This window comes from Brachycentrus maculatus, unplaced genomic scaffold (genome assembly GCF_059751285.1).
Source record: "Brachycentrus maculatus isolate JH-2025_06_01 unplaced genomic scaffold, ASM5975128v1 h1tg000070l, whole genome shotgun sequence".
Lineage (NCBI taxonomy): Eukaryota > Metazoa > Arthropoda > Insecta > Trichoptera > Brachycentridae > Brachycentrus > Brachycentrus maculatus.
In genome coordinates, this window is record NW_028280824.1 from 592,920 (window position 1) to 612,502 (window position 19,583).

General features: G+C 32.9%; 1 protein-coding gene across 1 annotated transcript in view; it reads left to right on the top strand.

Annotated features, from left to right (window-relative positions):
* exex (motor neuron and pancreas homeobox extra-extra) overlaps positions 1 to 7,162 on the top strand; it is a 40,344-nt gene extending 33,182 nt beyond the window's left edge. Inside the window, exons 3-4 of the mRNA XM_088257025.1 lie at positions 2,550 to 2,707; positions 6,288 to 7,162. Of these exons, the coding sequence (XP_088113151.1) occupies positions 2,550 to 2,707; positions 6,288 to 6,932 (803 nt within the window). The 3' untranslated portion in view covers positions 6,933 to 7,162. The remainder of the gene's footprint in view (positions 1 to 2,549; positions 2,708 to 6,287) is intronic.
* Positions 7,163 to 19,583: the final 12,421 nt, after the last annotated feature.

Here is a 19,583-nt window from a genome sequence, read left to right on the forward strand (position 1 = left end):
ACGATACGAACTCCTAACGTAACTTATGTTATGTATAAGGAGTTTTTTTAGTGGTATATAAATGAAATTTCCCGCAATAAATTGATGGTGGAAACCGTCGTGTAGCATGTTGCGCCATCTTGTTGAAACCGCAGCTCTGTCACATCAATGCCATTTAACTGAGGTACGAAGAAGTCAGTAATCATGGTTCTGTAGTCATTCTTTTTCATCTTTGTTTAAAAATCGTTTATAAATCTCGAAAATTGCGCTTTATTTGTTTCTTACAAATACAAAGATAATTTCTTATAAGTGTATAATATGTGATGTGCCTATTTAAATCACAAGCGAAGTCAGGTAGGCAAAGGTTTGCGTGGAGATGAAACGTATGTAAATGTCTCCTGAGTTTTCGGGTGCGTCGTTGTGTAGTTTGCGCCTAATCCTGATTGACTGTTAAACCTGCGACCCCTGACCGTGATGCTGTCGGATCACGCACAGAGGGATAACGTTTTGTCACTGGATAACTTCACCTAGACACGGAAATAGACACGGACCTGACTATCTGAGATGAAACGAGACCCCAAACAGGGATGTACATTTCAACATACACTTCATACTTGACGCAAAGAAATATGGTAATAAAACGTCGAGTTTACATGTTTACCTGATATTCCTCGACTGATAATATGTATAATACTGTGTACAGAAAAGAATTATGTACATTGTGGCGGGCTTATTGCTAAGAAGCAATATATTGTAACCAACCAAAAACAGACTAGTGATATAGGTAAAAACGTTTGATACCTTATATAGCTTATTGCAATCAGTTCGATAAATAATGGTTAAGTGGAAATGCGATGACCTACCATTGTCTGTAAATGTCTTTGCACTGTTCTGTCTCTGTCCGCTGTGCTGGTCAGGGTTGTGGGCGTCTGTGTACCGGCCAGCGTCGAGTTGGAGTCGGATCTTGCTGACTAATTGAACTAAAAACTAATCCCTTTCACTGCCTGCACCGGGATACTTCTAGAAAATTTGGTGACGGATTTACAAACTTGTATTTATTTAAATTGAAAGTGACAGGCATTTTGAAAGCTTTTAAATGTAAATTTACGGTAAAATCGGGATACAATTTTATATTCTTTAACATTTTCAATAAATTTCGCAACTTAGTTTTTTTTTAAATGCTTTCCATGAGCAGATCTGTCAGGAAGCCTAGATGCTTCTCCACTTGGGAGTTATTTTTACATTTTTGACATATCAACCAAGACGAAGACGAATATGGGAGAAAGAAACCTGTGCCTGAATACTCAGACTTCCATATTTTTCTTCATCTACGTTTAGATGTCAAAAATGATATTTTAACTAACGAACTATCATGTCGCTTTCCCGCAGGAAGCGACATGATAGTTCGTTAGGCAGAGATAATAAAATGCCATATCAAACTGGCTTTGCTAAAAATCTTCGACTCGTCCACATTCATGCATCACCCCATTCGTATGCGTGTATACGCCGATTTTTCTGATTCCTTACCTGACCACTTCCAAGTATTTAAAACACTTGATAATGCCAAGTTTTCCACTGCCTACATTGCTTCTATTATCAGCCACATTCGCCTCATAGCTGTTATTATTTACGTACTCGTACGACTAATTACGTTTTAATAAACCGCTAATTTCTGTATTAGTCCCTTAAAACCTTTAATTCCGAGTCGCAGAGCAAATGTTTCCGTTTTGCGTCCTATGCTAACACCGTGCGGTCGCTCAGTCAAATTTGTTTCGACCCTGGCCGAGGGACCTACATTTTCGCCGCAAACAAACATCGTAGACAATTTGGTATTCCTGATCCGCGTGGGCGGGGGGAAGGGGGGTGCTACTCCCCACTGCTGATACGGGTCTTGTGGGAAAAAAATCTGAAAATAAATATGTTTGCTAAACGTGCGAAATTTATGATACAGAAAAACATGCATGTGATATTTTTGACCAAAATAACGTATTATTTTTTGGCGTATTAATTTTCACGACATTTTGAGTGTGTCGAAATCGTTGTTCACAAATCTGAGTTTCTCAACTTAACCGTTATATATATTGACATATCAATATAGATGAAGAAGAATATAGATGTCTGGGTACGTACAGGGTTTAAGTGATCACTTTATTCACGTGTAACATTCACCATTCTACCCATGATTGACAACCACACCACTTACTTGATATGTACCGTATGATTGACATATTTTTTCATATGCGAGTTCTCAGTAGCATCTAAAGTTGCGTTGAGCAAGTTTTTTTTTTATAAACACAACAACTGAAAGTAGAATAGTGTAGTTGTCAATCATGGGTAAAACGGCGAATGTTACACGTGTACAAAGCGATCATTTGAACCAGCCTTTGACAGGTTGTAAGCCTTGTTGATACACCGACTTCTATGTTCTTCATCTGTACTGAGATGTAAATATATAATTTTTAAAATACTTAACTTTTTTTTAAAACAAAAGTGACTCGTTTCATTTATTTATTTTTATTTTATTTTTATTAGAACATTAAATAATTTTTATATGTTTTTCATTGTTCTAGGTGCTTCACACGCACTGCTGGGAAAAACTAGGCGCCCCAGAACGGCATTTACATCACAACAGCTACTCGAATTAGAAAAACAATTTCGCCTCAACAAATATCTCTCCAGACCAAAGAGATTCGAAGTTGCTACTGGACTCATGCTCACAGAAACGCAGGTAACAAAATAATTTATTATTTTTAAATCAAACACTTGTATTTTACCACTTATTGAGTTTTATTTCATTACACAAGACTAGTTTCGAAAACTATAGATGTTTTATCAACAGGTGATTGTAAAAAAACAATGTTTCTGTATAGATCCCAGCTGGAGCAGCAAATAAAAGTTTGTGTGTGATTAATCTATGTGTCAGTGTTTTATAATTATATAATCCTATTTTCTAATTTTATAATATTACTCCTTTAGATTTTACTTTTCTTTTAGTTCAACTCTCTATTTGCTTTCTTTTTATAATTATTATTTCATATTATTTCAGTCTTACCACTTTTATATTATCATTAAAAATATATAAAGCTGTATTATAAAAAGAATAAGCATACCCTGCCTACCTCAGAACAGGTATCTCCAAATACCTAGTAAGGATAGACAGTGTCCAATAAAAAAAAATAATAAATATATGTTTATATATAAATATGTATAACTTAAGTACAAAATTATATTAAATAATAAACGCTGTTCTGCAGCACTGAACCTGAACCTGAACCTGATAGGTACACTTGTCGATGAAAACATATTTAGTTTTCGAAACTAGTCGTGTGTAATGAAATAAAACTCAATAAGTAGTAGATACAATGTTTAATTTTCATATTATCAACATATCATTCCAAAAAGTTAATGCCGAATCAATAAATAATAAAAATATTGTTTTTTTTTTTCACTTCTTAGTGAAGATATTTATGAAGACCATTAATTTTATAACACTGTATTCATAATTAATTTTAATAATATCTAAAATAATCTTTTAAACTCGTGATACCAATTAAACTACTATCATATTAAATATTTTGTAAAAGTCCAAATATATTTTAAATATATTTATTAACCTTTCCCTTCCGGTTCTAAAATAAAACGCGCGTCCCGGTATTGGGTAGTCACTACACAATAAAAAATTAGCGATTTTAAATCGGAAAAATACGGACATTCATAGCTAATACCCTTAATTAATTATACATGAAGTAAAAAATTATAGTAATTTAGATTTATTTGCTGAAAACATTAAAAAACTACGTGGTAACGCTCACGGAACAAGCATAGGTCCATTCTTGTCGAAACTCAAGAGCTGCAGCCACTCACCAAGAGAACATTGAGCTTTGAGCTCCTCACGCTTGTACAGTGCAAGTATGCAAGACTGAGATGCGAATATAGTTTCGCGGTTCCTGTACACTCTTCACGCGCTGTTTATACGCGAATTTGTTTCCGATATTCACAAAATACCTCCGATGTACCCTATATATTCTGATTATTATTAATATTATTTTTTAAATCAATGCGTAAATATGTTATGGAAGAATACCTTAAATCTTAGCCTTGTATTTATTATATTTATAGAGATATCATGGTTATTAGAAGCAATGTGTACTAGGTACACAACACCGGGAAGGGAGGGTTAAACTAACTAAACTTGCTTCAGTCCTTTAAGCTATGTATGTAGATATCAAGTGTCCGAGCTCCCATAAATTTGATCCCAAGCGATCACAGGTGTTGGGTCACAAAAGAGGTCAAATTCCTTGTCACGTGTGAGGTCAACAGCTCAAGTTTTGCATAAGAAAGGGTCATGACAAATTATAGCCGTTACACTTGATCCAAAATGTAAACGACGATGTAATGTTACAGGGTACAGCATTTAAATATATTATACACAGTGGCGTGCGCAGAGAATTGATTAGGGTAGGCAGAGGTAGCCAGTATAATGGATTATTTTCAGACGGGAGGTATATCTAATTTAACATACTCAACCTTTAAAGGATTGTATTAGACTCATGAAGTGTTTCAATATTTTCATTTATCATTTTCTTTTGGAAGATTCGCCTTCGTATTTACGTATTTGCGTTGTTTTCGTAAGTTGGTAATGAATGACGTCACAGAAACGATGGACTTATTTTAAAATTGGTAACATTGCTAAATTATTGGCGGCTCTATTTGTTGATGTCTATAGTCCAATGGTATTGTAGTGGTAAACAAACAACCCACACTAAGTACTACTATTATAGCTCTATAAACCACAGATATAACAATAACAATTACAATAACATACATATTTCAATAAGAATGTTACCGATAGTCTTAGGATTTTTCATATTAATTTTTAGTCAATAAACCAACATCGTGACAAAATCCCCAATCCAAGTTTCATACTGATTTTTTTTTTATAAAATTGTATTCTTTACAGAGAAATTATGAACATTATGTAATTATGAACATTATGTAATTATGAACATTATGTAATTATGAACATTATGTTATTATGAACATTATGAACATTATGTAATTTAAAGGGATTGTCACACAAATCATCATCAAATATTGCAATGAATATTAGTAAAAAAATAATTAAGTGTAAAAAATCCCAACGAAAAATGGTCGTTAACTGTTTTATGTGTCTGTTTATTGAAATGTTTATATAACGTTTACTACAGATATGGAAGATTTTCCATAAACTATGAAAATATTACATATTATTTTTTGACATCTCATCAAAGATGAAGAAGAATATGGAAGTCTGGGCATTTACGGGGCTGACGACCGTCATAGGCTGGTTTAAGAGATCACTTTACACACGTGTAACATTCACCTATTCTACCCATTATTGACAACCACACTACTCAAATTCTTGGAAGTTCTATATATATGAACCAATTTAGAAACCTTGTTCTTGAATCACTAGAATTTCACTAGAGACATCTATTGGTGAGATGTAAAGAAGCTTTTTATCAAGCTGAAACTCTTATATTAGTATGTGAGGTCCAAATCCTGGATTTCAATCACACACTTGAGAACCGCCAGAAAATACCATTTACATTTTTATTATTTAAGCTTATAATTTGACCAGAAAATAAAAAGTAAAGTGATCACTTAAACCAGCCTATGACGGTCGTCAGCCCCGTAAATGCCCAGACTTCCATATTCTTCTTCATCTTTGATGAGATGTCAAAAAATAATATGAAAATAACTCCTGTAATTGGAGATAATCCAGATTTTGTGAACAAGTATTTGGACACACTCAAAATGTTGTAAAATATTACATATTTATCAAATTTCCTTGTATCACAAATTTTGCTTTAATTTTTTTATATTTTATTTTGCTGGTATGGTATCTAATATTACACTCTCATTATCGCTCGCTTTAATTGCTTTAAAAATTAGAAATAAGTAAAGCAATTAATAAAGACTTACTCATAATAGATAACCAATTAAATTGAACTACAAGTCCACCTTAAAAATATTCCCGTTGTGATTCCTTTATCTTCTCTTTTTTAAATTCAGTTATAAATAAATAGCAGACCGCAACAATTTCACTTAATTCTACATTTGACCTGATGACGGAACGATTATTCTGAAAACAGCAGTCATAATAATAAGGAGAGTGTTTTATTATAACCGAAAATCTACCAAGCGTCGTCGATCGCGTCATAAACAGTGTAAAAGTAACTATAATCAAAGCGTTATATTGTAGATAGTGTTTTTAAATGAAAATTATGAAGCAATGGGGTAAAATGTCGTTATTTTATTGTTCGCAGGTGAAAATATGGTTCCAGAATCGCAGAATGAAATGGAAGAGGTCGAAAAAGGCCCAGCAGGAAGCTAGAAGTAAAGACAGCCATCAAAATCATTCCTTATGTCAAAGTGAAGAAAAAACCGCCAAAACTGGAAAAAGCGAACCGAACGCCGCACCGGACACCAACGCAGCCCGCCCATTGGTCGAATCTCAAATAATAAAGAACAATCCTAACTTCCCCGCGCAGACGCCGGCGGCGCTAGAGAGAGACAGAGCTATAGCGCCAGAAAGAGACATACCCATACCGTTCGAAATCAGAAACAATGGCGATAGAATGCCAGAGAGAAGAGAGCGAGACAGACCCATACCGCTGGACCGAGACAGGAATATTGCCCTTGAAAATAAGACGGTTCTAGAGCGGGACGAAAGGAGTGTCTTCGAGAACGTCAACAGTCTGGATAGGGACAGAGCGCTAGCGATAGAACGAGAGAGAAATATAACCTTCGACGGCCGCAACAGCGCGGAGAGAGACAGAACCATGTCTTTGGCGGGTTCGAATTTTAATTTGGAGGCAGCCCGACGCGGATTGGTCGGGATCGGCATTCAAGATGGCGTCAAAGGGAGCGGAAATGCAAGCGTTGACATGTTCCGGCCGTATGTCGTGTGAAAAGTTTGATTTATTAGGTTTTCTTTGTTTTAGATAGGATATTCAATGGCGCAGGTACGAAATGTGAGCTGACGACGAGGAAATTGTGAAAATTCGTTATATTTTCATCCTACATGTGATGAAAAAATTATGTATATTGACTGAGTTCGTGTTTATTTCGTATGGGTACCTACCTACTTGATAGAATTTCCAAATTGATAATTTAGAAGGAACTTGGATTATAAAAAAAATCAAAGATGTGTTTTGCATCTACATTTTATTTTAGAAATTTATGTTTTTTTTGTATTATAAAATTACATTTTGAAACTCACAAAACAAAAAATATTGTGATATTCCAATACTTTGAATGACAGTAATTTCTTTATTTTTTGGTAATGTTTATATTATTATTTATAATGTGTTAAGAAAATCCAACCTTTTTTGAGCTTTTAAATAATCAATTTAAAAAAAATATTGACTCCTGACATGATTCGTATAAGAAATTATATTAAAAGGGTTTTTTCTTATTCAAACTTCGTTAAACACCTTTTTAATGTAAGTACGAAATACTTATGTTAAGGGATATATGTTATACTGACTTTGTATGTTACTCTCAAACATACAAAGTCAGTATATGACCGGCTGCACGAGAACCCGAACGTTTTGCGCACATTTAAAAAAAAAAAATAGTACCTACCTACACATATTTTGGAATTCGACAAATAAATATTTTTTATATATTTTTGTAAGCTCCTTATGTTTCAAAAACCATTTTCTTTATAAAACCATACATTTATTTCAGAGAAAAACTTTTTTATTCAATACTAAACGGTGTTTTAAGCAAAAAATTACCATTAAATTTTTGCCTTTTCTGATTTTTTTATAAAATCTACGTAGACTAATAAACCTTCTTCGATTTTTTTATCGAGTTCCTTAAAAATACGAAATAAAATATAAAGATCGTCATTAAATACAGTGGAACCTCTCATAACGAGTGATTCGCATAACGAACATAAAAAAATGTGAAAAATTTGCTCCCTTGGTGAGCGACATTTCGCATAACGACTTACAGAGAAAAGAGCTGTCTCTTTTCCACGACATTCACCTGTGAGTCAGGTCTTCAGCGCCAGTCAAAACAAAAAATGTTTTGCTTAACGAGTAAGATTCTGGAACGAATTATGCTCGGTATGAGAGGTTCCACTATAATATGAAATTGATATCGCTCACTCCTTTCAACAATGTCATAAATCAAAAATCGTCAATTTTCAGTTGTGCATGTTTTCGGATTGCCCAAAAAATGTACTATATCCCAGCAAAACGGCATATTTTATACTTAATATTTACCCGCTACAGGGCAGAAAGTGTTGTTTTCGCATTTTGAAGAAAAGGTATTGTTTAATTATTTTTTTAAACATCCTAAATATTACAATGATTAAAGAAAGCACTTGGTTTTTTACCACTTGAGTTTTATTATATTGAGTTTTTAGTTATTATATAGACCTGAATGATGGAAGTTTAACTTCTGAAACATGTAGTCTCTAATAAAACTCAAGTGGTAAAAAACGAAGTGTTTTCTTTAATCATTGTAACATGTCTTACCACAAAGTTAATGCCGAAACAATAAATAAAATATCCTAAATATTTTTCAAGAAGGAGAAAAAACCTTCAGGTATTACCTAAAAAGATCTGTTGCAAAGTAAAAAAATCAATAAGTGGCTTGATATTTATTTTTAATACATTGTATTATATTTTCAAACCTTAAAAACGATCTCCTGAAAAATCTAGTTTTTTTTATATATGACGTTGTTGAAAGGAGTGAGCGATATGTAAAGTGGTTGTAAATACAATAGTATACAAAATACGATGTAGATATTTCTCTAAAAATTAAATGGATACCGTAATTTCTCACAACTTTGGTCCAGAATCAACAATAAGTCCATTGTTACAGTCCCAGATTGTAAAACAAACCTTTTTATTTATTGTTTCGACACTCACTTTGTGAGTGTCTAAAACACCTGTTTTTTACCACTAGAACTATATTTTATTTTATTGTAACGATAAATTTCGAAAGCTATGCTTCCATCTTCAGGTCTAGATATAAACTGAATATATACAGTAGTTTATATTTATGTATTCATTTTTAAATTGTATTTTATTAAAAAATACATCAAAATTATTACGGACGAACATTCAAACGAATGTTTGTTCGTTTGAAAATGCCATAACTAGGCGAAACAATTGTCACAATGTTAATTTTTATGTGTTTTTCAATAAAACACATCTTACATAGACTCAAAAAATCTATGTTTGATTTAAAAATTAATACACAAATTAAAATGGAGTTCTACAAATTAAACGCCAATTCCATAAATATAGTTTATATTTAGACATGAAGATGGAAGCATAGCTTCCGAAACTAGTCGTTATAATAAAATAAAATATAACTCAATTCGCAAGTGTTTTTCTTTTACAATTTAAAACAAATTTAACTTCAAGTCAACTTTAAAAAATATTCCCGTTGTGATTTATTTGTCTCCTTTCCTTCTGTAAAATTTTAATTTTTGTAGAAATGTCAGACTGTAATAATTTTATTTTAATGATCTGATGATGGAATGATTATCCCGAAACCGATACTTACGAATTAGTGTTTATTAAAGTGGTATTACACAAAGTGAACGATGAACGATAAGGAAAGTGTTTTAAAATAAAGTTATTCAGAATATAAGTATATTTTAGATAATATAATTTTTTCTTTAGCCAAATCTGTTTGCAATTTTTCTCTATTATAATTTTATACCATCTAAACTCACCCGTCTTAATTTAATATACAGTAAACCCTCCTATAACGTTGAGATAGGTACCTACCTACCGCATTATCGCAGGGAACATTATAAAGGTTGATGTTTTAAATTATATTTTTTAAGATAAATATTTGTGTTTGTATTAATTACACAAATATATTAAATTCATACTATTTCTGTGAGCCTGAGTGGCTCATTATTATAAATAGGTATCAAATTGTGGTAGAGTGGGTTCGAACCGACAAACTCTGACATAAGAGTCCGCTACACTAACCACGGGACCACAACCCGACATTTTTACATCTTAACCAGCAGAAATAAGTAATTAAAAATTAAAATACAGTTTGATAATGTTCTTTTATGTATTAATTTTAAATCAAACAAAGATTATTTGAGTCTAGTAAGTTGTATTTTATTAACAAAAACACAGAAAAAATAATATTATGACAATTGTTTCGCCAAGTTATGGCATTTTCAAACGAAAATTCGTTTGAAAATGCCATAACTAGGTGAAACAATTGTCACAATATTAATTTTTTATTTGTTTTTGTTAATAAAATACAACTTTGTAGACTCAAAAAATCTGTGTTTGATTTAAAAAATAATACATAAATTAAAATGGAGTTCTACAAATTAAACGCCAAATCAATAAATAATAATATTACCATGTAAAATGTACTCCCTGATAACGCGGTACCTATCTCAATGTTATAGAGGAGTTAACTGTGTAGTGATTACCTAACTCTTGCATATTTCTTTCTTTTTTCACCATTCGAATGTCACATATTTTACACTAATAAATATTGAGAACAGATAATTTTGCTGTGTATCGCACATTTTATGTATTATATATCGTGGTCGTACAGGAGAAAGTGACCAACTAACAAAACGTAAAATGTTCAGGAGGGCCATTTAAGTCACCTTTGATGGCAAGAAAATAATCATAAATGCAGTTAGTCATTTTTAACAAGTCAATATATTATACTTCCATGTTTAAAATCCTTTGGGATTTTTTCAGGGCAATATTAAGCTAGTAAGATATCAACAACACAGTTACATGATATCCAAGGTAACACAGTTACATTGGATGGCAAATACCAAAGGAACAAGCTGGTTTTGTGAAAGGAAGAGGAACAAGAGAGCAGATCCTCAACATCCGCCAAGTGATCGAAAAAAGCCGAGAGTTCCTGACGCCAACAGTTTTATGCTTTATCGATTACAAAAAAGCTTTCGACTGCGTGAAGTGGGAACATCTGTGGAAAGTATTCATGGAGATGGGAGTCCCATCCCATTTGATAAAACTCATCCATGGACTTTATGCCCAAAGTAAGGCAATCGTAAGAATCAATGGCATAAACACTGCAAGCTTCCCCACTGAGAAAGGTGTAAGACAGGGATGCATACTCTCCCCTGACCTGTTTAACATCTATGGGGAATACATCATGCGCAGGGCTCTCTACGAATGGAATGGAGGAGTGTCCATTGGTGGCGTAAAGCTGTCCAATATACGATATGCGGACGACACAACACTTCTGGCCAAAGACCCAAAAGAGATGGTAGATCTCCTTAAACGAGTAGAGATTGAGAGCAAGGCACTGGGACTAGAGATTAACCAAAGCAAGACCAAGATCATGATCATAGATCGATCTAAGAAGTTTGGTGATCTCGGGAACTCACTGGAAGGTTTAGAGATAATAAACGAGTTCCAGTTCCTTGGATCTCAAATCAGCAATGAAGGAACTTGTGAAGGAGAGATTAGACGTCGTATCGCCATCGCCAAAAGTGCCATGTCTAAGCTAGACAAAATTTGGAAAGACCGGGGTGTGAGTAACAACACCAAGATGAAGCTTGTCAGGAGCTTGGTCCACTCCATTTTTCTCTATGCTGCTGAAACATGGACTATAAAAGCAGCAGAAAGGAGAAAAATTGATGCCTTCGAAATGTGGTGTTGGAGGCGCATGCTCCGAATTCCATGGACAGCTAGACGCACCAATGAGTCCATTCGCCAGGAACTACGCTTGGATGGCTTGTCTCTGGCCAATATCTGTACCCGACGGATTCTCCAGTTCTTTGGACACGTTGCGCGTGGCAACGAGGATAGCCTGGAACGCCTAGTTGTGATCGGTAGCCTGGAGGGAAAGAGAGGGAGAGGAAGATCCCCCACACGATGGACCGATCAAATTAAGGCAGCAGCAGGCACCTCAGTGGTTGGAGCGCTACGTGCAGCGCAGTCAAGGGATAACTGGAGAAGAGTCATTGCTTCTGCAAGGGTCACAACCCTCAGCAATGAGGATTAAGACGGAGAAGAAGAAGATATCAAATAGTCAATGATCACGTTTTTGTAAAAAATGCACTTGGTCGCTTTGTCCTGTACGACCACGATATATTTTGATGTGCGTAACACATTTTACACTAATAAATTTCGGAAAAATAACATTTTGATTTGTATAGTACATTTTACACTAATAAATTTTGGGAACCATTCTTGTATGCCAATAATCATACTCTGAAATGTTGATTATCGTACTAAAGTGCCCATGACTGTGCTTTTCAATCTTTCTTTTATATTTTTAGCTTATATTTTTGGACGATTTTTTAATACACTTATGGCTTTGTTCTCATCTAACATCATCGAATATATATATAAGTATATTTATAAAAAATAAATAAAACCCTTATTCGCACCCCAATGATGCATAGGGCACTGTGTCATATAAACGCAGTGTTATCTTGATCGTTTACACATGAAGGAAAGGTGATCAGGCCTCCGCTTCAGGTACCAGTCCATGGTAGTATTGAATAAATATTACAGTGAATAAATCACTTATAGTTATTTTACCCCCCTTAGGAATCGAACCCGGGACCTCCAGAACGGTAGCCGAGCGTGCTGACCATTACACTACGGAGGCGGAAAATATATATATATATATATATATATATATATATATATATATATATATATATATATATATAAATATATATATAAAAATATATATATATATATATATATATATATATATATATATATATATATATATATAATATAATATATGTAAATATCAGGAAGATCGTTTAGTGTAAATAAAAATATAAAAAAGCTATTGAGTAAAAAAAAATTAAGGTGCCAATGATTGTACTGCTTACCCTATCTCAAGTATATCTAGACTAGATTCCTAAGTTGCCCGAGCAAGTATGAGTAAGGATATGCAACCTCGAGTGACCTAAACTCACTGGGGGGGGGGTGTATCATTTTGTTTTAACTATCCCAAATACCCCACAATTAAAAATTATAAAAACCACTTAATTTGCACATATTTTTTAATGGTAGATTAATAATTTAATCAGAGATTTTTTCTCTTAATTTAACAAGGGGCTCGCCAGCCCAAATCAAATTTGACAAGGGGCTCGCGGGACCGAGCCCCCTGCAGCCCACCGCTGATAGTACCTACCCTACCCACCTACCACATATGAATCCTACAATTTGAATCTATAAATTATATTTGAAGCACTAACTTTGTGATTTTCGATTTTATAATTAAAATGTAACTATGTTTTAAAATCACTATAAATATTTTGTCCGCCTCCGTGGTGTAATGGTCAGCGTGTTTAGCTACCGTGCTGGAGGTCCCGGGTTCGATTCCCAGGGGGGGTGAAAATAAATATTGGTTATTTAACACTGTAATATTTATTTAATATTACCCTGGACTGGTTCCTGAAGCGCAAGAGTGATCACCTTGCCTTTATGTAAGTAATGATCAAGATAACACTGCATCGAATGACGCAGTGTCCTATGCACCATTGGGTGCGGATAAGGGTTATAATAAATATTTTATTATAAATTAATTATAATGTCTACCGGATTCGAAGCTAACTTATAAAGAAGCGGTTAGCTTCAAAACCGGTAGACATTATAATTAAGTTATAATAAAATACTTATAGTGATTTTAAAATAAAGTTACATTTGAATTATAATTTGGATCTAGTCCTTCACTTATGTAAATATTATGTATGTAATATTTTATGTGATTCTTTTCTAGTCATGATCTTAGTAATTGTATTATAAATAAATGTATCTACGTATTAAATTTTATTGCGATTAAATATAACGCTGTGTAGAATTTGTGAAAAAGATGTATGTATAAAAAAATAAATAAAACGTATCCATGAAAAGCATTTGTGTTTTATTATTTTATAATAATAATAATAAAACCCTTATCCGGTTTCCACATAGTTCTACACGTACTAATAGTTACTAAAAGCAAAAGTCGGAAGGTTGTATGTTTGGGTGTTTTTTGGGTTACAAGAAAACGGGGATAATTTTTAGCATGCACCCTGTGTTGCTGTGGCCCGGTCTAGTTAAATGGGAAATAAAAACCCTTATCCGCACCCCAATGATGCATAGGGCACTGTGTCATATAAACGCAGTGTTATCTTGATCGTTTACACATGAAGGAAATGTGATCAACCCTCCGCTTCAGGTACCAGTCCAGGGTAATATTGAATAAATATTACTGTGAAAAAATCACTCATATTTATTTTACCCCCCCCCTGGGAATCGAACCCGGGTCCTCCAGAACGGTAGCCGAGCGTGCTGACCATTACACTACGGAGACGGACATTTGTTTTATTATTTTACCGTGTTTTATTTTTTCAGTAAAAATTTAACGATAATTACACCCATTTTGATAGTGGTTATTATTATTATAATTATTACTAAAATACGATCGCTCAGAAGAATGAGGGGCAAAATACTGTATGATAGATGTTCGAATGGTGAAATAAGTGAATAATGCAGGGTGAAGTATTACCCACTATTGATACTTTTTCGAATTCGATGGTGCATAGGGAACTGTATCAATTCGATTTAATGTCAAGTTGATCGTTAATTAAATGAAGACAAGGTAATCCAATCAATGAAATGAAGGCAAGGTAAAAAATCCAGCGCTTTAGGTACCAGTCCAGGGTAATAATACAAATAAAAATAATGAAAATTTGGGTGTGATCAAATCCTTGTTCATATATCTGGGTTTCTTCATTTTGGGGTGATTTTTACATTATTTTTACCCGTGATTATAACCATCCTACTCTAATTAAAAAAATCTAACTGAAATTAACCATGGTTGCTGCCGCGAACTCGCAAATAAAGCGACATATGAAATGTAAGTATATACGTTTACGCCCAGGTTATATTTGACGTGGGTACCTAATTGTTTTTTTTAGACTAAAACATCGTTTTTTATTTTAAAAAATAGTTTTCCTTCGAAATAAATACATGGTTTTGAAAAGAAAGAGTTATTGAAAGATAAAGAGCATTTATATATGTGTATATATATATATATATATATATATATATATATATATATATATATATATATATATATATATATATATATGTAATAAAATACCTAGGTACCTACCTATACATTTTATTAAGTACTTACATATAGTACCTACATAAAGCAGATCTACCACCAGATGTCGCATGCGTCGCACTGAATAAAACAAAAGACATCAGATATAAAGAAAAATATATTATTCTGAACTGTCAGAATAAGATAGATAGATAGAAAAATATTGTAAAGATTAATAAAGAATAAACTTTAATTATAAACTTTAATTACAAAGCAACACATTGTTTATTTTATTATTATACACCCACTTTACATATTATTTACACCCAATTTACGAAGAAAAATATTACCACGTTATATATATATATATATATATATATATATATATATATATATATATATATATATATATATATATATATATATATATATATATATATATATATATATATATATATATATATATATATATATATATATATATATATATATATATATATATATATATATATATATATATATATATATATATATATATATATATATATATATATATATTATATATATATATATATATAGTTATATATATAAAATTCTTCTATATATAATTTTTAAAAAACAAAAAATATCCAATATGCATGCTTTAAAACAATCGGACGTGGAAAAACATACTACTACTATTACTACTACCATCACGCCGTTTCCCCGCAGGGGTAGGCAGAAAGGATGGAACGCCACACTCTTCTGTCCTGACATACACATCCATACATCTAGTCATACATGCCCTCCGATTACGCAGACTTTTGACACCACCAGGCTTTAGGTGGAAAGACGTGATTTTCAATAAGTAGGTGAGTATTTTAAAAATAAAAATAAGTATAAAATATACGACCTCAAATCCAAATCTCTATGTATTATTATTTCATTCTTATTATTACTATGTATTACTCTGATCATTTTTTTTAAATCGGGCGTTAAGTGTCCACCGAAGCCAGACGCATAATAAATTCCACCATTGCGAGTAAGGCCTTAAAGAAAGATACAAATTAGTAGAGTAGTCGATCAGTCCGGTGGTAGATTGACTCCATATTAAGAATAACAATTCACATTGCTGCCGGTAGGGGATCGCGGGGTGGGTAGAGCCCCTTGGGGAGGGGGCTCCGCACGAGGAGACGCAGCCCCCATTGTGAGCCCCAATTAGCAATCAGAAAGAGCCCGGAGACGGCTGCAGCCAACCGCACAGGACCGGATTCAGATATTTATTCACATTATTTATTAAAACTTTTAAAAAAATGAGACATACCTACCTACTACATATAATATATGTATTGTAGTATGTCTTTTTTTAACCTGCAGACTCTAGCATTTGAAATAGACGCTGTGCGGATTATATTACTTATATATTGTATATGTTCACCTCCATAGTGTAATGGTCAGCGCGCTCGGATACCGTTCTGGAGGTCCCGGGTTCGATTCCCGGGGGGGTCAAATAAATATAAGTGATTTTTTCACTCTAATATTTATTCAATATTATCCTGGACTGGTACCTGAGTGTATTAACTATCAAGATAACACTGTGTTTATATAATGCAGTGCCCTATGCACCATTGGGGTGATTTTTTCACAGTAATATGATCCGGATGGCTGATCGCCTTTCCTTCATGTGTAAAAGATCAAGATAACACTGCGTTTATATGACGCAGTGCCCTATGCACCATTGGGGTGCGGATAAGGGTTCGATTGGATAAATCTGATGAGTATACCAATTAGGGTCAGGATTGATAAAAACAAACCGCTAAAAATTGTGTTAATAACAATACATGTATGGAAGCGAAGCATGGAGTTGACAAAAGAATAACGATAGTAGACTGAATGCAGTCAGAATGCGATCTCTCAGACGATTGTACGGCAAAACCATGTATGATAGATGTTCGAACGGTGAAATAAGGATAGAATGTAATCCGTAGTGTAATGGTCAGCACGCTCGGCTACCGTTCTGGAGGTCCCGGGTTCGATTCCCAGGAGAGGGTCAAATAAATATAATAAAAATATTTTTTAAAAATAACTTTCATGAAATAAAGATATATAAGTGATTTTTTCGCTGTAATATTTATTCAATATTAGGTACCCTGGACTGGTACCTGAAGCGGAGGACTGATCACCTTTCCTTTATGTGTTAACGATCAAGATAACACTGCGTTTATATGACGCAGTGCCCTATGCACCATTGGGGTGCGGATGAGGCTTTTATTATTATTATTATAAATTTTTGGTTTCCAGTTCGGCCCTATATTAAGAATATAAAGACGCCTTTTAAACTGTTTGCGTATCCAATACACGAGCGAGAGCGGGACGGCGCTATACCGGACCGCGCTGATTGTAGAGCGGCGTCTCGCTCTAGCGGAAATCGTTGTCAAAGATGATACTATCAGTCACCGATATATGGAGATTTAAGACTGAAGCTGTAAAAGGAACCACGTAAAAAATAAAATAAATTAATTTGTTACCTTGGGATGGCACCTGAAACGTAAGGTTGCTATTTTTGTTTTTAAATCATGTTAGGTTCACAAAATGTTAGGTCCAAAATTTGTTTAAATTTAGTGTTAAATATATACTTACTTAATAAATAAATTTGTTACCCTGAAATGGCACCTGAAACGTAATGCTGCTATTCTTTGTTTTGAAATAAAGCTGTAAAAGGAACCACGTAAAAAAATATAATAAATTAATTTGTTACCTTGGAATGGTGCCTGAAACGTAAGGTTGCTATTTTTGTTTTAAAGTCATGTAAAGTTCACAAAATCTTAGGTCCAAATTTTATTTAATTTTTTTGTAAAAAATACTTATAATAAATTTGTTTGTTACCCTGAAATGGCACCTGAAGCGTAAGGCTGCTATTGCTTGTTTAAAATAATTTAGGGTTTACAAAATTTTAGGTCTAAATTTTATTTAAATTTAGTGTAAACAATATAATTAATTAATTGGTTACTCTGAAATGGCACCTGAAGCGTAAGGCTGCTATTGTTTGTTTTAAAATAATGTTAAGTTTACAAAATTTTAGGTCTAAATTTTATTTAAGTGTAGTGTCCAAATACTTATTCACAAATTTGGGTTTCTCCACTTAGGAGAAATTTTTGTCATGTGAATAAGGTTTTGGACACACAAATTGTTGTGAATATAATACCTGATCAAATTATTATTATTTTAATTTTTATTTAAAGCCTTATCCGCACCCTGTGGTGCATAGGGCACTGCATCATATGACCGCAGTGTTATCTTGATCGTTAACACATGTAGGAAAGGTGATCTGCCCTCTGCTTCAGCTACCAGTCCAGGGTAATAATGAATAATTATCAGAGTTTAAAAAAAATCACTTATATTTATTTTACCGCCACTGGGAATCGAGCCCAGTACCCCAAGCACGATAGCCGAGAGTGGTGACCGAGGCGGGCAATTGTTAATTACATATCACTCACTTCTTTTAATAACGTCATATATCAAAAATCGCCAATTTTCAGTTGTGCATGTTTTCGGAATGCCCAGAAAATGTACTATATCCCAGCAAAAGCGGCATATTTTTAACGTAATATTCACCCGCTACAGGGCAGAAAGTCTTGTTTTTGCATTTTGAAGAAAAGGTATTGTTTATTATTTTTTTTAAATAAACTAAATATTTTAAAATGGAGAAAAACCTTCAGGTTTTACCTAAAAAGATCTGTTGCACAGTAAAAATTTCAATAAGTGGCTTGATATTTATTTTTGATACATTGTATTATATTTTTAAACTTTAAAAACGTTCTCCTGAAAAATCAAGCTTTTTTATATATGACGTTGTTGAAAGGAGTGAGCGATAAGGGTTTATTACTATTCATATTTCAATGAATTTCTATTGTTTTCAAAAAGTTGCATTTTATGACTTTTCGTCTTACTTTATTATTTTAACTTATAATTTATTGATGTGTTATATGTTTTTTTTCGGTTTCCTTGTTTTTCGAGGACCGTCTGTAATTGCGCGAAAGCCAAACATCGTTTCGTGCTACACGGTAGCCGCAATAAAGAGATAATAAAAAGAATAAGGAAGGCAAACGAAATCAGCTGTTCGCTGGAGCGCCGCCATTTTGTTGCAAATTGAATTTGAGCTGTTACCCAAAGATGGCGTTGATTTTCCGATGATTGCCGACTCTTTTTCCTGAACTGGCTGCTACGTGGCCGAAATAGGGCTGCACCGACAAACCAATTATATATATATATATATATATATATATATATATATATATATATATATATATATATATATATATATATATATATATATATATATATATATATATATATATATATATATATATATATATATATATATATATATATATATATATATATATATATATATATATATATATATATATATATATATATATATATATATAAATATATTTATATATATATATATATATATATATATATATATATATATATATATATATATATATATATATATATATATATATATATAACTC